At 47.2% G+C, this 26,214-nt stretch overlaps 1 protein-coding gene across 1 annotated transcript in view; it reads left to right on the top strand.

Moving 5' to 3' along the window:
- Positions 1–25,582, top strand: part of ANAPC4 (anaphase promoting complex subunit 4) — a 52,154-nt gene extending 26,572 nt beyond the window's left edge. The window contains 15 exon segments of the mRNA XM_060246213.1: positions 986–1,086; positions 1,166–1,217; positions 3,555–3,610; positions 6,087–6,133; positions 6,345–6,401; positions 7,289–7,345; positions 11,042–11,135; positions 13,286–13,383; positions 16,171–16,232; positions 16,326–16,364; positions 16,782–16,883; positions 17,758–17,835; positions 20,156–20,326; positions 23,308–23,431; positions 24,857–25,582. Coding sequence (XP_060102196.1) covers positions 986–1,086; positions 1,166–1,217; positions 3,555–3,610; positions 6,087–6,133; positions 6,345–6,401; positions 7,289–7,345; positions 11,042–11,135; positions 13,286–13,383; positions 16,171–16,232; positions 16,326–16,364; positions 16,782–16,883; positions 17,758–17,835; positions 20,156–20,326; positions 23,308–23,431; positions 24,857–25,063 — 1,345 coding nt within the window. The 3' untranslated portion in view covers positions 25,064–25,582.
- The last annotated feature ends 632 nt before the right edge of the window (positions 25,583–26,214 follow it).

Raw genomic sequence — 26,214 nt, 5'->3', positions numbered from 1 at the left:
GGGCAGTGGGAGCTTCAGGCGCCACACAATGTGTGAAAGAGCCACAGTTTGGCCACCCCTGGTATAAGTCCTGTGGGCAAAGAATCCACCTTGTCATACCACCAGCCAGGAACCACTGCAGAGCCATCCCTCCAATTCACCAGGTAATCAAGTAAGTGGATGCCAAGTTTGGATCATGAATGAAACAGGATAACGGACAGGGTCACACTCCCATTTGTCTCCTGGCCCTGGTTCTACACCAGTGTGACCAAGACAATTTCAGCCGCACAAAGAGTCCAGTAGCTAGATTGCCATGATCCATTGGGAGGTTTTCCTGCACAAACGTCAACAAAATATAGGAGAACCCGGAGAACCTTCTGCTTAGTGGTGCTAGAAAAGTATTTTCTAGTGCTGGAGAGATAATGGCACCAGTTGTGAGAAATAATGCACACGAGAGCACCTCCATTTATACAGGGGGGACTGATCCAAGGATGTATCTGTCTGGGCAAAGCCAATTCCTCCGTGGATATGAATAAGGAAACTTGCACAATGGCGTGGGAATTGTGTGCCTGTGTTGCAGTGCACATATAGATTTCACAGCAAGCACAGCCAGCTTCAAGAGGGGATTGGATCAGCATTTGGAGCAGAGGTCCATCAGTGGCTATTAGCCACAGCGTACTGTTGGAACTCTCTGTCTGGAGCAGTGATACTCTATTCTGGGTGCTGCGGGCGGGGGGTAACAGTGGGAGGGCTTCTTGTGTCCTGGCCCCACTGATGGACCTCCTGATGGCACTTGGGTTTTTTTGGCCACTGTGTGACACAGAGTGTTGGACTGGATGGGCCATTGACCTGATCCAACATGACTTCTCTTATGTTCATGGTGTGCTGTGCAACTCATGTTTAGTTTTTCACACTTGGTTCTTTAAAATACATCTGAAATTTCCCTCCCATCTAACAGATCCCTGCATCCTTCATTAAACCCTTTTGCTGCCTTTTTTTTTAACAGCGGCTCAGAGGCCTTGTTGTACCATTTAAGTGAGCTGAAAGGAATGGCATCGTGGAAGCAAAAATATGAGTCTCTGGGACTGGATGTGACAGGAATAGAAGGTAGGCCCCGCTGGCTCACTGGCTAGAATCTGGCTCACACATTTGGCTGGCTTTAAATTAACGTTGGCTCTCTTTGCAGAAGCCATCACCGCCGTGGGCTCCTTCATCCTGAAGGCAAACGAGCTGCTTCAGTACGTACAAATCAAGAATGTTATTTGCAAAGGAGCTCCTGTTCTCTCGTTCCGTTGCTGCCTTTGTCCTATCTGTCTGTCTGTCTATCGTCTGTTTGTCTATCATCTGTCTGTCTCATCTCATCTCTCCATCCATCCATCCGTTTATCCGTCTATCCATCCGTCTATCTGTCTGTCTGTCTGTCCATCCGTCTATTTATCCATCCGTCCGTCCATCCATTTATCCATCCGTCCGTCCGTCCATCTGTCTATTTATCCGTCCGTCCATCCGTCTATTTATCCGTCCATCCATCTGTCTATCTATCTGTCTGTCTGTCTGTCTATCTGTCTGTCTATCTATCTCGTCTGTCTGTCTGTCCGTCTGTCTGTCTAATCTATCGTGTGTCTGTCTGTTGTCTGTCTGTGTATCGTCTTATCTGTCTGTCTATCTTTCCTTCCTTCCTTCCTTCCTTCCTTCCTTCCTTCCTTCCTTCCTTCCTTCCTTCCTTCCTTCCTTCCTTCCTTCCTTCCTTCCTTCCTTCCTTCCTTCCTTCCTTCCTTCCTTCCTTCCTTCCTTCCTTCCTTCCCTCCCTCCCTCCCTCCCTCCCTCCCTCCCTCCCTCCTTGTTAATTTGTATTCCACCCTTTCCCACAAGCGGGCTCAGGGCGGATAACAACAAAAGCTAAAACAATTAAAAACTACAAGCTGAAACCATAAAATGCAATAAAACGAATGGCACGTATGTCACAGGCGGTGGTTGCCATCGGGTGCATTCTATATATCAGGACGGCAGGGGGCCCAGAGATGGAATAATAAGATAAGATAACATAGTGTCATGACAGACAAGGAGGGCCAAGCAGATGGAAATAAGGATGCCCGTGCCTCAACCAAAGGCCCACCGGAACAGCTCTGTCTTGCAAGCCCTACAAAATGGCATCCAATCAGGTAGGGCCTGGATCTCTACAGGGTGCTGATTCCATCTGGCTGGGGCCAAGGCCAAAAAGGCCCTGGCCCTGGTCGAGGCACATCGAACATCCTTTGGGCCAGGGACAGTCAGAAGATGCTGCGAAGTGGAACGCAGCAATCTCTGGGGAACATATGGGGAGAGGAGGTCCTGCAGGTATGTCGGTCCCAGGCCGCGTAAGGCTTACTGCTTAGCATTATATTAACTTAGCCTTCAGTTGCCTGTAGTCTAGGGCTGCGATCACAAACACTAAATAATGCATTTTTTAATCCACTTTCAGTGCATTTTCCAACTGGGTTTTTCTCTGTGAACTGGCAAAATCCAGTTGGAAAGTGCTTTGAAACTGCATTATCTAGTGTGTGTGTGTGATCGCAACCAAGATGTATTTTCTGCAGCTAGTCTTGTGTTTTACAGTAGGGTGTAGTGGTTAAGTGCACCGACTCTTATCTGGGAGAACCGGGTTTGATTCCCCACTCCTCCACTTGCACCTGCTGGAATGGCCTTGGGTCAGCCAGAGCTCTCTTATCTGGGAGAAATGGGTCTGATTCCCCACTCCTCCACTTGCACCTGCTGGAAGGATCTTGGGTCAGCCAGAGCTCTCTTATCTGGGAGAACCGGGTTTGATTCCCCACTCCTCCACTTGCACCTGCTGGAATGGCCTTGGGTCAGCCAGAGCTCTCTTATCTGGGAGAAATGGGTCTGATTCCCCACTCCTCCACTTGCACCTGCTGGAAGGATCTTGGGTCAGCCAGAGCTCTCTTATCTGGGAGAACCGGGTTTGATTCCCCACTCCTCCACTTGCAGCTGCTGGAATGGCCTTGGGTCAGCCAGAGCTCTCTTATCTGAGAGAACTGGGTTTGATTCCCCACTCCTCCACTTGCACCTGCTGGAATGGCCTTGGGTTAGCCATAGCTATCTCAGGAGTTGTCCTCGAAATGGCAGCTGCTGTGAGAGTCCTCTCAGCCCCACCCACCTCACAGGGTATCTGTTGTGGGGGAAGAAGTGAAGGAGATTGTGAGCAACTTTGAGACTCTTGATTCAGAGAGAAGGGTGGGGTATAAATTTATGGTCTTCTTGCCGTGGGAAAGAGGCGGGGCAAGTCACAACCCTGCAGCAGCTTGTGAAAAATCAGACAGAAGCACCGGAGGGAGAGTCAGTTTGGTGTAGTGGTTAAGTGCGCGGTCTCTTATCTGGGAGAACCGGGTTTGATTTCCCCCTCCTCCACTTGCACCTGCTGGAATGGCCTTGGGTCAGCCATAGCTCTGGCAGAGGTTGTCCTTGAAAGGGCAGCTGCTGTGAGAGCTCTCTCAGCCCCACCCACCTCGTAGAGAATTCATCTCTGTCAGTGTCGTGTTTGAAATGTACATTCAACCTCCTCTGTGTTCTTTCTGCAGAGTTATCGACAGCAGTATGAAAAATTTCAAAGCTTTCTTCCGATGGCTCTATGTGGGTAAGAAAAACACAGCAAATTATGCAAGCTAGTCTTATTATTTGTCACAGTGTCTGTATCCTGCTTTCCCCACAACTGACAGTGGCTCCCTCAAGGCAGCTTATGCAAGCCAGCAAAGCAAGCTATAGGCTGCGATCACACACACACTAAATAATGTACTTTCAACTTCACTTTCAATGCATTTTACAACTGGATTTTGCCAGTCACACAGCAAAATCCAGTAGATAAGTGCATTGAAAGAGAATTGAAAGGCGATTATTTAGTGTGTGTGATAAAATCACAGAGCGGCCTAGAGGTAACAAGGGGTAACTGCAGGGCTTTTTTTGTAGCACGAACTCCTTTGCATATTAGGCCACATGCCCCTGATATAGCCAGTCCTCTTGGCGCTTACAGTAGGCCCTGTACTAAGAGCCCTGTAAGCTCTAGGAGGATTGGCTGCATCAGGGTGTGTGTGGCCTAATATGCAAAGGAGTTCCTGCTGCAAAAAAAACACCCTGGGTAACTGTAAGCCTATAGAGATCTAGGGGCAATCTTGGAGATGTTACCCTCTACAGAAGGAACCTTCTTCTGATACGTGAGATTTTTCCATGAAGAGGCGGCCTCTCAGGTTGGAGAAAAGTTTCCTCCATCAGGGGAAAGTGATTTTACAAGTGTACCAGATCCATGGGAGGTTTGGTGGGATTTAGATATATTTAGATATATTTTTATTTTTATTTTGGAAAGCCGGTTTGGTGTAGTGGTTAAGTGTGCGGACTCTTATCTGGGAGAACCAGGGTTGATTCCCCACTCCTCCACTTACAGCTGCTAGAATGGCCTTGGGTCAGCCATAGCTCTCGCAGATGTTGTCTTCGAAAGGGCAGATTCTGGGAGAGCCCTCTCAGCCCCACCCACCTCACAGGTGTCTGTTGTGGGGGAGGAAGGGTAAAGGAGATTGTGAGCCGCTCTGAGTCTCTGATTCTGAGAGAAGGGCAGCCTTCTTCAGAGTAAAGATGTGAAGGGAATAAGAAATGAAAAGGGATTGAATATCATAATTATGTATATTAAAAATTACATAGCATAGCATGTATGAAACAAAAGGCATTTCTCCCCAATACCCCCTTCATTTTTAAAACAGTATCTATAAAATACATTAATACTTCTGTTGGGATATGTTTATATTCAACATTTTGGATTTCAGTTTCAATAACTAATCTTTTACAACTACAGCACTGATTTCATCTTTACTGCACATTCAGTATTAAATATTTTTGCCACTTCTTGCTACTCAGTTTAACTTTTAACAATAAGTAATACGTCAAGAATACAGAAAGAAAATCTGCTATATATCTCACAATAAGAAGGTAGAGGATATTTCTGCACAGAATCCACTTAATTATACATTTATATTCAAGATGCTACATTTAAAACTTCTTCTCCTTCTGCTTCTGTATTTCAATACATTGTGTACAATTATTTTAAACTACTCTTCTCATTCAAATTTGACTCCTGCTTCTATAATACACACTCTATCTCTCCTCAGATTTCACAATTGATCTATTTCTCAGATAAGTTGTCACTGTTGCCATTACTTTACTGCATATTCAGCGAGTTTGTTTTCCCATTCTTCTAAGCAAGGGCAGACATCTAGTTTCCATTTTGCTGCATAGACAATTCTAGCTGCCGTCGCTATGTATTTGAATATCTCTTTCAGAATTTTTTGGTAATTTATTTGGCAGCATGTCTAATGATATATTCTTAGGTTTCATGGGGAATTTAAACTTTAATATGTCTGCATTTAATCTGTTCTGCATTTTTCTAGAAGCTTGTACACACATTTGTCTCATGATAGCTGGTGCCAGTAAAGGTGTTATGTGGACTGTTTGTTTTAAGATCCTTATTCTGTCATCAGCCTTAGAAGAACAGGATTTCTTCCTTTGTAACAGCGGCTTTTCTCTTTTGCATTGGAGGGGTGGGAATGTGACAATCTCTCCAAAATACTGTGGATGTTCCTTATTTTCGTGTGTTTTAACAATTTATTGATAACATATGGTTACAATATTTAGTTATCTCTTCTCTGTACTAACCCATATGATATTTCACACACCCCTCCCTCCAATGTTTGACTTCCCCGAAGTTATAAATTTGAGTTCAATTATAAAGGTACCGCTAACCAATCAAAGTTCAATACTTTTCTTTTCTCATTGATACTAAAAAATTGTCCAATGTCTTTTTACGTTCCACTCTTTCTCTATATATCCTTTAAATTTCTTCCACTCCTTTTTGAATATATCAAAGTCATAGTCTCTTAAGTTTTAGTTAATTTGTCCATCTCACTCCACGATAAAACTTTCACAATCTAGTCCCATTTCTCTGGTATTTTTCCTTGTTTCCACAGCTGCGCATACAATGTCCTAGCAGCTGAGCGCAAATACCAAATTAAAGTCCTGCCTTCCTTTGGAAATTTTTCTAATTGTAAAGGATGTTCCTTATTTTCCAGCCATGCTAAGGATGTCAGAAGATCATGTCCCTCCAGAGCTGAACAAGGTAGCAGTCTTGTGGTCATGTATTTAAAAAATAAATAGCTTTATACAAATCCAGCAGCAAACAATTTTTGGTTGTTGCCTGTTAGGGGTTTTATTTTGGAGGGGGGGTGGGGGGTGGGCCGGCATGGCTAAAAGCTGTCTAAAGGTGTACTGTATTATGTGTATGGGGTTTTTTTTAAAAAAAAAAAACTGCAATTCTTTCTTTCTCGCAGATGACTCAAAAAGATATTACTTTTGTGGCCGATTTTCTTACTGAGCACTTCAATGAGGTAAGTGGTTTCTTCTCGCTGTGTTCCTTCCGGGGTTGCATTTCCCAATTCAGCGGTTGCACCAACAGAAAGATAGATGCATTGATGGAAGAGCACTTCTGTTGGAAGAGGAGGGAAGGCCGGGTTTTGCTGATTCTCCCTTTCACCTGCAGATCCCTACTTTTGTCCTCCTTGCTGTCGTTCCCGAGGGACCCTTGACCCCAGGAGCAGAACATTGAGGGCAGGGGGGTTTTTTTGTAGCAGGAGCTCCTTTCCATATGAGGCCACACACTCCTGATGTAGCCAATCCTCCTGGAGTTTACAGTAGGCTCTGTACGAAGAGCCCTGTAAGCTCTTGGAGGATTGGCTACATCAGGGAGGTGTGGCCTAATATGCAGAGGAGCTCCTGCAAGAAAAAGAGTCCTGGGCCACACGCCCCTGATGTAGCCAGTCCTCTTGGAGCTCACAGTAGGCCCTGTACTAAAAGCCCTGTAAGCTCTTGGAGGAAGATTGGCTACATCAGGGGGTATGGCCTCATATACAAAGGCATTCCTGCTACAAAAAAAAGCCCTGCTTGAGAGTTTAGTGGGCTGCGGCTGTAAGGGGGAGTCCAGGAAGTCCTGTGCCACTAGCTCCACTCTGCTGGCGATGCTTTGGATTCAACCGCTGGCTTCTAGAGGTTCAGTTTGATTTGATGGCCAGGTGCCCTAGGCCAGGAAAGGTGTTTCTGAGGCTTTCTCATCCCCTTTGCAAATACTGATGGGCATCCCATCTGGAAGCCGCCTGGCCCTAGTAAGCCAGACCGAGTGTGGGCCCGCGGCGTTGTGATTTAAATAGCTCTGAGCCCTTCTTGACATTGCGCTTGCAAGACCGGCGACTGTATGATGCGCTCTTGTGTTTGCTTTCAGGCACCTGAGCTCTACAACCGTAAAGGGAAATACTTCAATGTGGAAAGAGTCGGTCAGGTAACCGTAGAGATGAAATATGGCTTGCTAAGGAAAGGGTCTCTGGAGCGGTTGCAATGGGAAGATCACCCCCCTCTGCATTTTGAATTGAATTAAGGCCACAAAATGAACTTAATGGGTGCTGCTGTCAAGCATCGATATTTCGCAATAATCGAGCGTTTGTTCTTTAATCAAAACTTGTTTTATTGTAAAACTCCATAGCTTGCTCCAAGGGCGGATTCCTTGGAAGTAATGGCATACATAGTATTGGATAATATCTTATAGGCTAATTTCAAAAGGCAGGGTTGCAGATAACTTCAAAAGAATAACATGCAGATGTAAATTGAGTTGAGAGTTCAAAGGCTACTCGCTAGTATCTCTTTTATGACTAAAGAATGTCAGCTAAAGACCACATCTCCATTTCTCACACATTCTCTGGAGAGCTGATAAGGCATGGCTGTGTGAATCTGGGGGAGAGGCATTCTACACCGTTAATACAAGGTTACTCTAAAACATCCTGAGTCCACATGGTTTTATTATACATTCAAAAGGGGGGAAAGGAGAGAAAGGGGGAGAGTAAGAAAGGGGAAAGGACAAAGGTGATACTTTGCTTAAACTCTGGCCTGTTCCCTAGGCACATATAAAACCAGTACTTAGAAATAGCATGCATGACAGCTGCAATTGCCTATTCTCTGCTCACTGACTTACAAAGTCTGCCCTCCTCTCTCCCTTTTCCACTGCTTCTCAAGGTCCTGGGATTTTCCAACCTGTAGCTGCTCCCCTACATCTGGTTCCTCCCCAAAACACTAGGACCGCAGTGATATAGCGACATGGCTGATGTATACAAATAGTCTGATGTTATACAGGTTTATTTATTTTATTGAAAGGACTTCTATCCCGCCAAGGCAGGCTCAGGGCGGGTAACAACATAAAAACATATACATTAATTCAGGGGTCGTTTTGTAGAAAAATAGGCAGTGGAGTTCATCCAGGGATTGTTATGCAGCTGCACCTGCTATTCAATGGATAAGGGAGGTGGGGAGGAGGGGGAACCCTCAGAAAGGCTCAGGAGCTGCACTCCTGTCAGCTCCTGCTGAATCCGAGGCCTGCATTAATTCATTAAGATCATCGAATAAAAAATTACAATGTAACAGCATAATTAAACACAAGAGGAGGGACGGTGGCTCAGTGATAGAGCATCTGCTTGGGAAGCAGAAGGTCCCAGGTTCAATCCCCGGCATCTCCAAAAAAGGGTCCAGGCAAATAGGTGTGAAAAACCTCCGCTTGAGACCCTGGAGAGCCGCTGCCAGTCTGAGAAGACAATACTGACTTTGATGGACCGAGGGTCTGATTCAGTATAAGGCAGCTTCATATGTTCAAGATGGCTGTATTCCATACCTCTGCTCAAGCATGCTTATAACAGCTGATATCACAGGCATTCCAGATAATAAGCAGTAAAAGACCAGTATACGGAGGGAGGGGGGGGAGGCGGGAAAGTCAGATGTTTAGGTCTTACCAAAAGGCCTGGCGGAAGTGCTCTGTCTTTCAGGCCCTGCGGAGCTGCAGTAGATCCCGCAGGGCTCTGATTTCCGTGGGGAGCTCATTCCACCAGGTAGGCGCCAGAGTCCAAAAGGCCCAGGCCCTAGGAAAAGCTAGATGGACATCTTTTGGACTGGGGACTACCAACCAACAATAATCGGCCAGTATTTAGGCTCTCCAGGGGATATATGGGGAGAGGCAGATCCAGAGGTACGTTGGCCCCGGGCTGTTTATTCAGAGGTAAGTCCCTCTGTAGTTAGCAAGTCTTATTCCCTGATAAGCGTGCATAGCAATCCACTGGTAACTTCCTTTGTGTCCTCGATAACACCAACACTGTTGTGCTCAAGAAAGGTCCTTTTTGTTTCTCTTAAGACAAAGTCAGCAACATGCAAATACAAATTAAAATGGACCCTGGGTATTTCTGTCTCAGGTGATACCTTTAGGAATACTTTTAGGTGATACCTTTAGAAAAGGGACCCTGGATATTTCTGACTCAGGTTATACCTTTAGGAAGAAGATACTGGATTTATATCTGAGTGGTCACAGTCTCCTTTACCTTCCCCCCCCCCACCGCACAACAGACACCCTGTGAGGTGGGTGGGGCTGAGAGAACTCTCCCAGAAGCTGCCCTTTCAAGGACACCTGCGAGAGCAATAGTTGACCCAAGGCCATTCCAGGTGCTGTACATGAAGGAGTACAGGATACAGGATGACCTTGACAAGCTGGAAAACTGGGCTAAAACCAATGAAATGAATTTTAACGGATAAATGTAAACTTCTGTATTTAGGTAGGAAAAACCCCATGCATAGTTATAGGATGGGGGACACTTGTCTTAGAAGTAGTATGTGCGAAAAGGATCTAAGGGTCCTAGTGGATCATATGCTGAACATGAGTCAACGGTGTGATGCAGTGGCTAAAAAGGCAAATGCAATTTTGGCCTGTATCAACAGAAGTATAGTGTCCAGACCATGTGATGGGATGGTATCACTTTATTCTGCTCTGGTAAGTCCTCACCTGGAGTATTGTGTTCAGTTTTGGGCACCACATTTTAAGACAGATATAGACAAGCTGGAACGGATCCAGAGGAGAGCAACGAAGATGGTGAGGGCTCTGGAGACCAAGTCCTATGAGGAAAGGTTGAAGGAGCTGGGCATGTTTAGCCTGGAAAGGAGGTGACTGAGAGGTGATATGATCACCATCTTCAAGTCCTTGAAGGGCTGTCATATAGGGGATGGTATGGAATTGTTTTCTGTGGCCCCAAAAGATAGGACCAGAACCAACGGGTTGAAATTAAATCAAAAGAGTTTCTGGCTCAACATTAGGAAGAACTTCCTGACTGTTAGAGCAATTCCTCAGTGGAACAGGCTTCCTCAGGAGGTAGTGGACTCTCCTTTCTTGGAGGTTTTTAAACAGAGGCTGGATGGCCATCTGACAGCGATGAAGATCCTGTGAATTTGGGGTAGGTATTTGTGGGTTTCCTGCATTGTGCAGGGGGTTGGACTTGATGACCCTGGAGGTCCCTTCCAACTCTACGATTCTATGATGCTATGAACAATCTCCTCTCCTCTGCATCCCTAGGCCAAAGGAGGCCAGGCTGAGTTCCAACGAAAGAAGACGACGACATTGGATTTATATGCTGCTCTCCACTCTGAATCTCAGAGTCTCAGAGTGGCTAACAATCTCCTTTATCTTCCTCCCCCACAACAGACACCCTGTGAGGTGGGTGGGGCTGAGAGGGCTCTCCCAGCAGCTGCCCTTTCAAGGACAACCTCTGCCAGAGCTATGGCTGACCCAAGGCCATTCCAGCAGGTGCAAGTGGAGGAGTGGGGAATCAAACCCGGTTCTCCCAGATAAGAGTCCGCGCCCTTAACCACTACACCAAACCGGTTCTCTGCACAAACTAGTTTGCTCTGGGGCCATCTTTCCTGAGCTAAGACAAGAATCTGTGAGCTAGAGGCTAAAAAACTGAGCTAGCTCACACTAACTCAGCTTAGAGGGAACACTGTCTCAGAGTAATTCTTCACAAGGCTGTACTGTCAGTTGGCACTAATGGGACAAAATATAGCAAAATAGTATGGGACAAATAGAGCAAAGGACTTCTAATGTGTTTCCTTCCAAGTCGATCAAACGATCCTTTGTCTTGTTCAGAAATGTGTCGTTCAAACCATTTTCTTGTAGTATTTGAAAGACGAAGACGACGATCTCGTGTCCCCGCCGAACACGGAAGGAAACCAGTGGTTTAACTTCTTGCAAAACGGCAGCCACCTTAAAGGTACGCCATCCTCTTGGTATGGGGGGTGGTTCACAGGTGCCGGGGATTCAAAGAGTAAATCTGGTTTACGGGAGATAAGCAAGAGTGGCAGGCAATTTGTGTGAGGGAAGCAGAGTTTACCTGGTTGCCTGTCCTGGCTAGGGAGGGTCTGTGAACTAAGTGATCGGACAGCCACTTCTGTATATACTTTATATTCTGGTTTGTATCTGTAGGGTTGGATCAAACCAGCTTTTCCACTGGTGAAGGGAAGGGGCATTCCTGTCAGACATCACTTCCTGGTGGGGTTGGAGTCCAGGGTGGGTGTGGCCTCCAGCCCTTTCCTTTCTTTAGCAGTTCCCAAATACGTCTCAGCAGAAAGGGGGGAGGGGGGTGTAGAGCAGTCGGGTTAGAACGGATAAAAGGAAGTCCTTCTTCACCCAAAGGGTGATCAACACATGGAATTCACTGCCACAGGAAGTGGTGGCTACAAGCATAGCCAGCTTCAAGAGGGGATTGGATAAACATCTGGAGCAGAGGTCCATCAACGGCTATTAGCCACAGCTTATTGGTGGAACTCTCTGTCTGGGGCAAGTGATGCTTTGCATTCTTGGTGCTTGGGAGGGGCAACAGTGGGAGGGCTTCTAGTGTTCTGGCCCCACTGGTGGACCTCCTGATGGCACCTGGGGTTTTTTTGGCCATTGTGTGATCAAAGTGTTGGACTGGATGGACCAGATCCAACATGGCTTCTCTTATGTAACAGCCTTAACCCTTCCCCCCGCCCCCAGCCCTTAGTCCACTGCTCTGATTGCTTAGGCATGGTTGGGCCTGTCCTCCCAGACTGCCTTGGGGTTGTGGCTAATAACAGCCTGCCTGGAGATGGGGCCACCCCAGTGACCTCCAGTTTGGGATGGGGCCCATCTCATTCCCAGTTTCCGAGTCAGTGGGCCTCTCCTCCCCCCACCTAAGGCTTCAGAACAACTTCCTGCTGGATTCTACTGCTCCCAGGAAGTCACCATTCTCTGTCTCCAAGGCCCCCCTGGGGATCCTGGCCTTTTCCAGCTCCTTTTGCTTGTGAGGGCTGTGTCGCCCTGGCCAGCTGTCCCTGGATGTCCTGCTACAGACACTTCCCAAAGGACGTTTAGGGTATTAGCAAGGGGCCAAATGTTCGAAATAACAATCATGATAGATAAAAATACACATGTTCATTACAAAAGCATATAAAAACCTTGTAGGGGCCCAAACGAAGCCTCATGAACTCATCAAAGTGACAAATGCAAAAAAAAAAAAAAAAGAAGAAGCCTGCAGAGGCCTCTGTCGGAGATCAAAGAAGGCTGAAGAAGGTCCGGACACTGAAACCGGTCCCGTTACTTTGGCTTCTATCTACATTACTGAAAGGAACTTTACCTTGAAAGATCAGACCAATGATCCATACAACAGAGTGTCCATTGTCACACATCAGAAGGCCTTGAAGGCTTCTAGACATGGCACAAAGGCCAAAGCCTACCGCTGTTGTTGCACCTCAGAAGTGGTATTTAGAGGGTGTCAAACATGCAGCCTGGGGGCCAAATCAGGCCCCCAGACGGCTCCTATCAGGCCCCCGAACAACTGGCTATCATCTGCTTCCTTCTCCCTCTCTTGCTTCCTGCTACAAAGTCAAGCCTCTCTTCCTTCTATTGGCCGAGGCTTCTCCCCGTCTTGGCTCTCTGGGGAAGGAAGGAAAGAGCCAGAGCTTCCTTTGCTCAGTTCCCTGGAAGAGGTACAAAGAAAGCACCTTTAAGACCACCTGGTGCTAATGTTTTAATCATATTTAATTACAGGGTTTAAAAAAAATCTTTAATTTGATTTTTCTGTTCCCCTTATAAAGTTAATATCTCTACTACCTGGCATCACATTTTATGACACACATGGCCGGGCCCGACAAGTTCTCATTTATGTCAGATTTGGCCCTCATAAATGAGTTTGACGCCTCTGGGTTCCTGCCTCTCAAACTGGAGGCTCACTTTTGCAGATCGTGGATTATATTCCCTGACAGACGTGCCACCTATTATTTTGTTTAATCCCCCCTTTAAAGCTGACTCAACTAGCAGGGTTTGCTGCATCCTGTGTCGGAGAGTTCCACAGCTGAATTACATTTTTTTGAGTGAAGTACTTCCTTTTTTTCCCCCTTCCAGAAAGCCCTTTATTGTTTCCGTACTATCCTCAGAAGTCGCTACATTTTGTAAAACGGCGAATGGAGGGAATCATTGATCAGTGCCTACAGAAGCCAGCTGTAAGTCTTCATTTTGTATTGAGTTTTGATTGGCCGGAGAAACCCACTTCCTTGAAAACGATTGGTGGACTCCAGAAGAGGTGTCAGCAGGGGCCATTCAAACATTCCCTTACGCCCCTTTCTTTCCTCTGGTTTTCATTCTGGGCAGCTTTTGATACATTTTAAAGGCCGTCCGAATAATTGTGCAATAGATTTTTTTAATGCTCTAGTGTCAATCTTACCCCCCCCCCCCCCAGTTCTTCAGTGAACAGCAGCTGTCACCGGAGTACAAGGATCTCCACTGTGTTACTGAAGCTCTTTCCTTGAAGTTGCGAGTAAGAAATCTGCCTTAGGCCAAAGTTATATAGCAGGGGTGGCCAAACTTGCTTAACAGTGAGAGCCACCCAGAATAAAAATCAGAGGTCTGAGAGCCGCAAGACATGAACAGCAGAGGAAGGAAGGCAAATAGATGGGAGGAGGAGGGAGGGGAGGTGGAAATAAAGCAACTTTAACTTTAAATGCATTCTCCAAGCTGCCAGCTGGCTTGGCTTGGAGAAATGATTTAAAGAGACAAGTGCCTTCTCTGAGCTGGCTGATGGGGTAGTGAGGGCTTCGAGAGCCACACAATATGTGTGACAGAGCCACAGTCTGGCCACTCCTGTTCAGTGTAACTTTTTCCTGATGTTCAGATGTTAACTAAGAAGCAGCCTGCAAGGAGGGAGTAGGGCAGGGCCCCCCTGTCTTTTTGAGCCTGCGGGCACATTGGGAATTCCAATACGAGATGGTGGGCGCAGCAACAAAATGGCTGCCGCAAGAGGCAGAGCCGGCCGCCGCTTAGCTTCGGTAACAAAGCGCAGATCCTTGTGCTCTGAGGGCAAAGTAACTTTTTTAAAAAAAAAAAATCTGCACAGCCCATTCAGAAGCCTTGCTGGGCAAAAGCCCTACCTGGCCCCACCCACTTCCTTGAAAACGATTGGTGGACTCCAGAAGAGGTGTCAGCAGGGGACACTTCGGGGTCTCCTGGAGCAGAGGAAAGGGAGGTAGGCCAGGGAGTTCTGACTGTTCCCTTGCCCCCACCATTCAAACATTCCCTTATGCCGCTTTCTTTCTCTGGTTTTCATTCTGGGCAGCTTTTGATATATTTTAAAGTCCATCAGAATAATTGTGCAATAGATTTTTTTAATGCTCTAGTGTCAGTCCTACCCCGCCCCCCTGGTTCTTCAATAAAAGAGCAGCTGTCACCGGAGTACAAGGATCTCCACTGTGTTACTGAAGTTAAGCTGTGGCTGGCTCCGCCTCTTGCGGCAGCCATTTTGTTGTTGCGCCCACCATGCCGTATCGGAATTTCCAACGTGCTCAAAATGCTTGCGTTTATTAAGACATTCAGGTAAGGTAGGGGTTTGAGTCAGATCTGCTCCCTAGCAGATGAACCATGGACTTCATAGTATACAGAAGTGTGTGAAAGCAAAAGCATGCTCACACCCCTCTTCCCACAGTCCAGTAAGTTCCCACAGTCTCTTCCGAGGTGCAAGCATCTTTGATAACTGAGGGGGGGGGTAACATTCTCCTGACCAAGGCTTCTCTTATGACTACCCAAAACAGTTACTGAACATATGAACATATGAACCTGCCTTATACTGAATCAGACCCTCGGTCCATCAAAGTCAGTATTGTCTTCTCAGACTGGCAGCGGCTCTCCAGGGTCTCAAGCTGAGGATTTTCACGCCTACTTGCCTGGACCCTTTTTAGTTGGAGATGCCAGGGATTGAACCTGGGACCTTCTGCTTCCCAAGCAGATGCTCTGCCACTGAGCCACCATCCCTCCCCTATGTGTGAGCAAGCTAGCCAGCCGTTCCTCCTCCTCCAGATCCTGGACAAAACGAAACAAAAACATTGACAGTACAATCAGCAGAGCATTAGCCCTTGAGAACCAGTTTGGTGTAGTGGTTAAGTGTGCGGACTCTTATCTGGGAGAACCGGGTTTGATTCCCCACTCCTCCACTTGCACCTGCTGGAATGGCCTTGGGTCAGCCATAGCTCTGGCAGAGGTTGTCCTTGAAAGGGCAGCTGCTGTGAGAGCCCTCTCAGCCCCACCCACCTCACAGGGTTTGATTCCCCACTCCTCCACCTGCACCTGCTGGAATGGCCTTGGGTCAGCCATAGCTCTGGCAGAGGTTGTCCTTGAAAGGGCAGCTGCTGTGAGAGCCCTCTCCAGCCCCACCCACCTCACAGGGTTTGATCCCCCACTCCTCCGCCTGCACCTGCTGGAATGGCCTTGGGTCAGCCATAGCTCTGGCAGAGGTTGTCCTTTAAAGGGCAGCTGCTGTGAGAGCCCTCTCAGCCCCACCCACCTAAACAGGGTGTCTGTTGTGGGGGAGGGAGATAAAGGAGGTTGTGAGCCGCTTTGAGACTCTGAGATTCGGAGTGGAGGGCAGGATATAAATCCAATATCTTCTTCTTGATGGCAAAGGGTCGGGACCAGTGTTCCCTCTGAGCTGAGTTAGCATGAGCTGGCTCACAGTTTTTTAGCCTCCAGCTCACACATTTTTGTCCCAGCTCAGGAAGGACGACCCCAGAGCACGCTAAGTCATGCAGGAGCTCCCCACTTGAATGCCAGTCGCTCACAAAGTAGAGTTTTTGCTCACCAGACTCCACAGCTTGGAGGGAGCATTGGTCTTGACATGTAGTCCCATTTAGTTGACTAGGACTTGTGCTCTCCCCGTGGTTAGAGGACTGCCAGCACGTTGGTCAGCTGAGCTGCTGTCACAGATTCTTTCTTGGATGTTTTTTTCTATCCTTGCTCTGTAGGACGTGATTGGAAAGTCCGTGCACCAGGCCGTTTGCATGCCCTTGTACAAAGCAGCGAGAAGGTGGGTTTGGCTGCTTTTTAAAAAATAATAATATATATTTATTCACATAGTACTGCTGCAGGTTGGTTCTCATTTCTTTCTTTTCCCTTTCAGCGAGGATTCGACACCTCATCTCTTTAACTTGCCCTTTTTGTAAGTACGCTTGTGCGATCGTATCGTCGCAGTCTGTTTACTGGGTGGGTAATTTTTAACTGGCACGGGGTGGCGCAGAGTGATAAAGCTGCAGTACTGCAGTCCAAGCTCTCTGCTCACGACCTGAGTTTGATCCTGGTGGAAGCTGGGTTCAGGGAACCGGCTCCAGGTTGACTCAGCCTTCCATCCTTCTGAGGTTCCTAAAACGAGTACCCAGCTTGCTGAGGGGAAAGTGTAGATGACTGGGGAAGGCAATGGTGAAAGGTAAAGGTAGTCCCCTGTGCAAGCACCAGTCGTTTCCAACTCTGAAACGTCGTGATGGAACATCACCCCAGTGTCAGAAATGACTGGTGCTTGCACAGGGGACTACTTTTACGTTTTTAAATTTTTAACTGATTCAAATGTTTGTCATTGCAGGTGGAATGCTAAAACGTCCAGTTTGCATTACGTTTTGTTTACGATGTTGGAAAAGTCAGTTTCTAAAATATATATATTGAGGAGGCACACAGATATTTCAAGGTAAAGTGACGTAATATGGTGTCTTTTAAAAAAAATATTTAAATGTAACTCTGCACAAGCGCCTTCACTACGGCACAAAATTATGTGACTGTTCCTTTAAAGGGCGTAGGTGGGGCAGCAATGTGATTGGCTCACAGACATCTGTAGCCATTGGTTACATCTGCTGTGATGTCTTCAACATGTTAAAGATTTACAAACATTCTAATGTAGAATTGGGGGAAAGCATTGGGTTTGGGTAGACAAGACACTAAGAGATCTGTGCTTATTATTTATTAACCAGAATGATTAAAGGGTTGGAACACTTTCCCTATGAAGAAAGGTTAAAACGCTTGGGGCTCTTTAGCGTGGAGAAACGTCGAGTGAGGGGTGCCATGACAGAGGTTTACAAGTTTATGCACGGGACGGAGAAGGTAGAGAAAGAAGTGCTTTTCTCTCTTTCTCCCTTTCTCACAATACAAGAACTTGTGGGCGCGCAATGAAATTGCTGTGCGGTCGGGTTAAAAAATTGTTTTTGTCTGTGTTCTTTATAAAATTTGTATCTCTGCTACCTAATCTTAAATAGGTACGCTCGTGGCCTGGCCCGACATGGCTCGGCTCAACCCAACATGGCCCGGCCCAACAAGGTGTCATTTATGTCAGATCCGGCTTCCATAGCAGATGAGTTTGACACCCCGTAATGCGTGTACAGAAAATGAGTCCAGAGAACCGTACACCTTTGCGAGTCAAAAGCACAACAGTTTAGACCCTGGAATATGCGCTACCAGACTCAAATTTTGTTCTTTTACTACAGACTAACACGGCTTCCCGCCTGAAATTCCCATATCTCTGTTGAATATTGGAAATTGATTGACACAATGCTTTTTTCACCCTTTAGGTCTGCTAATAATGGAATACTTGCCGTTGATTTTGTAAGCTTCCCGAACAATAATATCAGTGAAAGCTCGGGCGTAAGGTTAGTACAGTTTCAAGGCTGAATCATGTCCCAGCTGGCAAGGTAGTGGCAGGGGTGGAATTCTAGCAGGAGCTCCTTTGCAGGTTAGGCCACACACACCCCTGATGTAGCCAATCCTCCTGGAGCTTATAAGGCTCTTTTTTTGTAAGCTCTTGGAGGATTGGCTATATCAGGGGTGTGTGGCCTAATATGCAAAGGAGCTCCTGCTAGAATTCCACCCCTGACTGTAATGGTAACCTTCTTCAGATAAGAATGTAACACTTGGCTGATATGGAAAACCTTTTCCTAGACTAAGAAATTGTCTGGATGGCTTAATATTGGGGGGAGTCGGGGATGCTTGTTATAGACATGGATTTCAAACTGCATTCATTGAACATATGAAGCTGCCTTATACTGAATCAGACCCTGGGTCCATCGAAGTCAGTATTGTCTACTCAGACTGGCAGCGGCTCTCCAGGGTGTCAAGCTTTCCATTCACACCTATTTGCCTGGACCCTTTTGAGTTGATGCTGGGGATTGAACCTGGGACCTTCTGCTTACCAAGCAGATGCTCTACCACTGAGCCACCATCACTCCCCTTTAGCGGCTCTCCAGGGTCTCAGGGGAAGGTTTTTCACGCCTATTTGCCTGGACCCTTTTTAGTTGGAGATGCCGGGGATTGAACCTGGGACCTTCTGCTTCCCAAGCAGATGCTCTACCACTGAGCCACCGTCCCTCCCCATTTCTGCGCAGACAGCTGAATCAAACAGTTCAGTAGCTCTCAGCACCAAAATATTGTCATCTTAATCAGGGGTGTCAAACATGGTGTTTGTGAATTTCCTGCCTTGTGCAGGGGGTTGGACTAGATGACCCTGGAGGCCTTTCAAGCTCTATGATTCTATGCAGCCTGGAGGCCAAATCAGGAGGGCTCCTATCAGGAAATCCACTTCTGTTCTTCTCTTGCCATGTAAAACCTACCGGGTCATCATAAATTGACGGTGATTTAACAGCACTTTCCACCATGTAGGTTTCCCATTTCTCCCGGTCTGCTTTGTCCCACTTTTCTGTGTATTGGTTCTCCGAATTGTAAGTTGTCGGTCCTTACCTTTAAGGCCTTTTGTGGCCTGGGGCCTGCATATCTTTGGGACCACCTCTCCTCATATGAGCCCTCCCCCCTCCCCGGGTTCTTAGGTCAGCTGCACAACATCTTGTGACCCCTGGGCCTCAGGACGCCCAACTGGCTTCAACGAGGGCCAGGGCCTTTTCGGTCTGGGCCCCTACCGGGTGGAATGAGCTCCCGCTGGAGATCGGGGCCCTGCGGGACTTATCTAAGTTTCACAGGGCCTGTAAGACGGAGCTCTTCCGCCACGCTTTGCATTGATCCAGCGGGTGTCCCCTGATATCATCGCTCCCTCCAGCACCTTATGCTTATGTTATGCTGAACGTTATCAGCCTATATGTGCTCTATGACTTGTTGCCAATGATGTGGATCATGGGGTTTTTTTTGCCAATTCTGTAATTATGAGATTATCTAGTTTGGATGTAGTTTGTGTGATGTTTTGTAAGGTTTCTTGATGTTGTAAGCAGCCCAGCGCCTGCTTGAGGGATAGGGCGGGGAGATATCATCGAGTCCCTTTCGGCGACAGACTCTGTTCCTGTGGAGCGAATATTCCCGATTCAATTCAGCATAGGGAGGGACGGTGGCTCAGTGGTAGAGCATCTGCTTGGGAAGCAGAAGGTCCCAGGTTCAATCCCTGGCATCTTCAAAAAAAGGGTCCAGGCAAATAGGTGTGAAAAACCTCAGCTTGAGACCCTGGAGAGCTGCTGCCAGTCTGAGTAGACAAGACTGACTTTGATGGACCAAGGGTCTGATTCAGTATAAGGCAGCTTCATATGTTCATATATTGCTTGATTGTTCCTTTTATCATAATCTCCGCAAAGATTTATTTTGCAAGCTTTCTTTCTCCCCAGATTTGTCTATTCTGCCGCCCTGTTATTATTTATTGAACGATACTGAGGGGGAGGTTAGCAAGGCGGTGGCAAAATTTTTGGCTTGACATCCTTAAATTTAAATCTGACCATGTATGAATGCATCTATAAGCTCGGTTTCGTTTTGGTTTTATCTCCAATGTTTAAAACGTTTATATTCTGTGTATTTTTATTTGCAACCGTTACGGCATTAAAGGTTTGGTATGGTATGGATAGGGCGGGGTATAAATCGAAAACTTAAGTTACCCTGATGACATTTTTAAGGACAGGAAGCTGTGGAGGCTGTTGTGGTTTCCTCGGCGATGGAAATAGTCACAGGCTTTGAAATGCCCTTTTCCGTGTCTCGCTGCAGTCTCTACAGTTGTCTGGATGCCCACTTCTACGACGATGAAATCATAACCGTTGTCCTCGCAGAGAATTCCAGGCAAGAGGGGAAGGAGAGGATTCTGGCCCAACTGCCTTTATCATCCGTATATACAAAGAAAACTCAGGAATTGGAGATCGCTTGGAATTCTAGTCAGAGGTACTAACGGGAGTTCTCTGTTTAACTGCCTACAGTTATATGGTATTTTCCAAATTCTGTGTGAGAAGGATGCAGACAACTTGTAACGTGATCAGCTGAAATGACTAGATGGCCTTTCTGCGTCATGTTGTGTTTATAGAAATAGTATATATATCGGGTGCCACATGAATTATGTGTTGAAATGCCTAATTTTAGAACAGATAGAAGGAAGTACTTCTTCACCCAAAGAGTAATCAGCATGTGAAATTCACTCCCACAGGGAGTGATGGCATAGAGACCTTCAAGTGGAGAGTGATATTTGCCACAAGGTATAGATTGAACTCTCAAGGTATAGATTGAACTTGTCTGGGGCAAGTGATGCTCTGTATATTTGGTGCTGGGGGGGGGGCAACACTGGAAGGGCTTCTGGAGTTTTGGTCCCGCTGGTGGACCTCCTGATGGCACCTGGGTTTTTTGACCACTGTGTGACACAGAGTGTTGGACTGGATGGGCCATTGGCCTGAGCCAACATGGCTTCTCTTATGTTCTTATGTGACACAGAGTGTTGGTCTGGATGGGCCATTGGCCTGAGCCAACATGGCTTCTCTTATGTTCTTCTGTGACACAGAGTGTTGGACTGAATGGGCCATTGGCCTGATCCAACATGGCTTCTCTTATGTTCTTATGTGACACAGAGTGTTGGACTGGATTGGCCATTGGCCTGATTCAAGATGGCTTCTCTTATGTTCTCATGGAACAGAGGTCCATCAGTGGCTATTAGCCACAGGGTATTGTTGGAACTCTCTGTCTGGGGCAGTGATGCTCTGTATTCCTGGTGCTTGGGGTGGGGGGAACACTGGGAGGGCTTCTGGTGTCCTGGCCCCACTGGTGGACCTCCTGATGGTACCTGGGTTTTTTTGCCACTGTGTGACACAGAGTATTGGACTGGATGGGCTATTGGCCTGATCCACCATGGCTTCTCTTATGTAAACAGTGAGTGTTACGAGACACCCATGCAGTTTGCTAAACCTCCATTTATATCCATGCTCCTCTTTCTGCAACAGTCTTGGGGTCCTTGGAAACCTGAGAAGATGAAGGATGCAGTGAAGAGAGGAAGCTAATTGTGGGGAGTAGGAATTGCTCTGCTTTCTAGAGCTCTTGCAAGGAAAGCTAATAGTTCCTGTTTTCCTCTCGCAACAATTGAACTTGGGGAGGACCCACTGAAATGAGACAACAGCAAAACATGTAACATACGGAAATGTCTGTCACAGGATATGGCTTGACCAGGGCTTTTTCTGGTAGCAGGAACTCCTTTGCCTATTAGGCCCCACACCCCTGATGTAGCCAATCCTCCTGGAGCTTACAGTAGGCCCTGTACGAAGAGCCCTGTAAGGAATTCTAGCAGGACCTCCTTTGCCTATTAGGCCCCACACCCCTGATGTAGCCAATCCTCCTGGAGCTTACAGTAGGCCCTGTACGAAGAGCCCTGTAAGGAATTCTAGCAGGACCTCCTTTGCATATTAGGCCACACACCCCTGATGTAGCCAATCCTCCTGGAGCTTACAGTAGGCCCTGTACGAAGAGCCCTGTAAGGAATTCTAGCAGGACCTCCTTTGCATATTAGGCCACACACCCCTGATGTAGCCAATCCTCCTGGAGCTTACAGTAGGCCCTGTACTAAGAGCCCTGTAAGGTCCAGGAGGATTGGCTACATCAGGGGTGTGGCCTAATATGCAAAGGAGTTCCTGCTACAAAAAAAGCCCTGATGATAACTAAGTGGAAACTTCAGGGTTGGAGTCTTTGAATTGCCAGCTGCTGGGGGTGGGGGGGTGGGTCAGATAGTGGGGGAGAAGAGGTGCCTTCATACCTCAAACCATAAAGTAGACATCATTTTTTTCTAATCCAACAGCACCTTTCCTTTATAATTACTGCACATAGACCAGGAGTCTCCAATGTGGTACCCACTTACATGTTCCTGGCACCCAAAGTTTGGTGTAGTGGTGAAGTGCGCAGACTCTTATCTGGGAGAACCGGGTTTGATTCCCCACACCTCCACTTGCAGCTGCTGGAATGGCCTTGGGTCAGCCATAGCTCTTGCATGACTTGTCCTTGAAAGGGCAGCTTCTGGGAGAGCCCTCTCAGCCCCACCTACCTCACAGGGTGTCTGTTATAGGGGGAAAAGATATAAGAGATTGTGAGCCACTCTTAGACTCTGAGATTCGGAGTGGATAGTGGGATATAAATCCAATATCATCATCATTTTCTTCTTCTTCTCCTTCTCCTTTGAAAGTGGGTGGGGCCAAGTGGGGTTTTTACCCAGCAAGGCTTCTGATTGGCTGTGCAGATTTTTAAAAATGTTTCTTTGGCAGCAGCTGCCGCCACAGCACAAGAACCTTCACTGTGTGACTGAGGTAAGCTGTGGCGACCATTTTGTGACTGAGTCCACCACAGCGTGTCAGAATTCCAAAGGTGTCTGGAGGCTAAAAAAACAGTTGGGGATCAAAAATGCTAACTGTGACCACATTAAGATATATGTCTGAACAGAAGGGTTGTTTCTTTAAACAGTTTTCAGATGCTGACACTGAAGCCAGTGTACTTGTCTACGTATTTGGTTTTTACGTTGCCAAAAGGGGAGGGACAGTGGCTCAGTGGTAGAGCATCTGCTTGGTAAGCAGAAGGTCCCAGGTTCAATCCCCGGCATCTCCCAAAAAGCGTCCAGGCAAATAGGTGTGAAAAACCTCATCTTGAGACCCTGGAGAGCCGCTGCCAGTCTGAGTAGACAATACTGACTTTGATGGACCGAGGGTCTGATTCAGTAGAAGGCAGCTTCATATGTCCATATGTCCATAAAAACGGCGATGGATTCTGGTTGTGTGTCAAAAGACAACACACTACCTCAGTTGTGCATTGTGTGAAAGCAGCGTGTAAAGTTTTAGATTTTATTTGGAATTTAAAAAATCAGTTGTTGACTTCCCTGTGTTTTATTCGTGGGTCTCTGCTAGGTTGGATGAACAAGTGGATGACATTCCCACCTGTGCTGTCAGCATAGAGAGCCAGTGGCGAGTGCTGGAGAACATGAAAGCCCAATACGTGGCCGTGAACGGGATTCGGAAAGTTTCCTGCGTGGTAAGCGTCATGCTGACAGATTCTTTAGGGTTACCGGCTCTTGGGTTGAGGAATACCTGGAAATTTTGGAGGTGGAGCCTGAGGAAGGGAGGCACCTCTGTGGGCTCTAATGCCATACAGTTCACCTTCCAAAGCAGCCACTTTCTCCAGCCTGGAATGTGAAATCTGAATCCACCATGTGGAATCTTCTGGAAACCCTGCTGCATGGCAGTGGTTCCATCAGAAGAGCCCTGCTAGATCAGACCAGTGAGGGTCCATCTAGTCCAGCATCCTGCCTCACACAGTGGCTAACTAGTTCCTCTGGGAGGGCCAACAGACAAGGCATAGAGGCCGAGGCCTTCCTAAGAACATCAGAAGAGCCCTGCTGGATCAGACCAGAGAGGGTCTATCTAGTCCAGCCTCCTGTCGCACAAAGTGGCCTCAAACAGTTCCTCTGGAGGGCCAACAACAGGGCAGAGTGGCTGAGGGTGAGGCCTTCATAAGAACATCAGAAGAGCCGTGCTGGATCAGACCAGAGAGGGTCCATCTAGTCCAGCCTCCTGTCTCACACAGTGGCCAACCAGTTCCTCTGGAGGGCCAACAACAGGGCAGAGAGGCTGAGGGTGAGGCCTTCATAAGAACATCAAAAGAGCCCTGCTGGAACAGAGCAGTGAGGGTCCATCTAGTCGAACCTTCTTTCTCACACAGTGGCTAACCAGTTCCTCTGGAGGGCCAACAACAGGGCAGAGAGGCTGAGGCCTTCCCCAGGCACTGGAATTCCGGTGTTGACTGCCTCTGAAACAGTGTTTTGATCCCAGGTCTAATTACCAATAATAATGAATGAAAAGCTAGTACAGAAACATTACACATGAGGGAGGTGATCCATGTGGCGTGGTGTTTCCACATTCGGGCCACTGTTTTGAAGCCATTGCTGCATAGATGCATTTCCTGCGGCTTCCGACTGGGCTATCACAACCAAGAATTAACATCCAGAGTCAGTCTGTATCCGGAAAGCTGTTAAGAAAAAGAAAATGATTCTACCGCTCTTCGTAATGATGCTGCAGATTTGAAAAACAGAATGTAGAGTGGTAAAGCTGCAGTACTGCAGTCTGAGCTCTCTGCTCACGACCTGAGTTCGATCCCGGCAGAAGCTGGGTTCAGGTAGCCAGCTCCAGGTTGACTCAGCCTTCCACCCTTCCGAGGTCGGTAAAATGAGTCCCCAGCTTGCTGGGGGGAAAGTGTAGGTGACCGGGGAAGGCAATGGCAAACCGCTCCATTTTTAAAAAGCCTGCCTTGAAAACGTTGCGATGCAACATCACCCCAGAGTCGGAAACTACTTTGCCTTTTTTTTATGTATGTCTCAAAGCACTTTTTCACAACATTTGTATTTGAATTTAAACGCATTGTCATTCATTTAATAGTGCGTCTCTTCACCTTTCCCCCTAGCTCAGTTCAAACCTCAGGCACGTGCGCGTCTTCGAAATGGACGTGGAAGATGACGGAGAAGCCGAAGAGGAAGAGGAGGACGAAGCGGCTCAGCAGGCGGGCGCGGAGCTCGACCAGTCTGTAGACAATCCCGACGACAGCGTCTGCGCAGGCGCTGCGCAGCAAGCCGGTGAAACGGAAGAACCCAAAGTGAGCGCGGATGCCTGAGAGCGAACTCTCGTGCCTGTGTCTTGCAACCCAGAGAGAAGAACTTGGCTTTTCTATACCAAGCAACTTCACCAACACTTTTCTCCTTTTTTATTGGGGCAGGGGGAGAGAAGGGTTTTTTAAATAGTTGTGTTTACTTAAAGGAGCAAAATAATTTCACAGGATTAGCGGGAGGCGAATAGCAGCTGCATTACTGCTGAGTCAGTGCATGAAAGGAAACGAAACCAAATTTGCCTCCCGCTAATCCTGTGAAATTATTTTGCTCCTTTAAGGGTCTTGAACCGCCGGGACCTCCCCTCACCCCTCTTGTTCCTCCTCCATCTTCTCCCCCTCCCACATTTTCCTTGCCACGTTCATATTTCCCGGCCTTCGAGTGTGTGGTGGCCACCTGTGTGTGGTCGATGGCATTTTGCGTTGCCTCGTGCAGCTTCAAAGAAACTGCATGAGGAGGGATCCTTTCTCGTTTTCAGTGAACGTGTTTCATATTGGTTGTTAAATTAAAAATATTCTTTTCTACAACGGCTGCATCATTTTGCTAATTTCACATCACTTTTGCTCCGAAGTGTTGTAATCAGGGCTTTTTTTGGTAGTGAAAGCCCCGCAGGAGCTCATTTGCATATTAGGCCACACCCCCAATGTCACCATTGTTTCACGCGGCTTGGTTTTTTTTAGAAAAAGCCTGACACGAACTCATTTGCATATTAGGCCACACCCCCTGACACCAATCCAGCAGGAACTGCGTTCCTGGTTTTAAAAAAACGCTTCTCTCCTGTTTGAAAGGAAAACTTAAACATACATTGCAACCAGTGTTCCCTCTAAGCTGAGTTGGCATGAGCTAGCTCAGATTTTTAGCCTCCAGCTCACACCTTTTTGTCTTAGCTCAGAAAGGATGACCCCAGAGCACACTCATTGATGCCAGGAGCTCACAAAGTAGATTAAATCGGAAGGCATTCTGGATGACCCAGTAATTCCCCCTTTGGATTAAATCAAGTAAATAAACTCTTGTTTTTAATGCCACTGATTTTCTAACTGTCTTTTCCGGTAGCTCTGTGTCAGCAAAGCAACTGTCCTGAAATGAACCTGGGCCTTTCCCTCCAACTGTAGATAAGCATAAAGAGCAAAGGTCACGGCACACATTGTAGAAGGTTTCG

The sequence above is a fragment of the Heteronotia binoei genome, chromosome 9, assembly GCF_032191835.1.
Source record: "Heteronotia binoei isolate CCM8104 ecotype False Entrance Well chromosome 9, APGP_CSIRO_Hbin_v1, whole genome shotgun sequence".
In the NCBI taxonomy this organism is placed as follows: Eukaryota; Metazoa; Chordata; class Lepidosauria; order Squamata; family Gekkonidae; genus Heteronotia; species Heteronotia binoei.
Note: the sequence above shows the minus strand (reverse complement) of the source record. Positions and strands in the feature narration are given on the sequence as shown.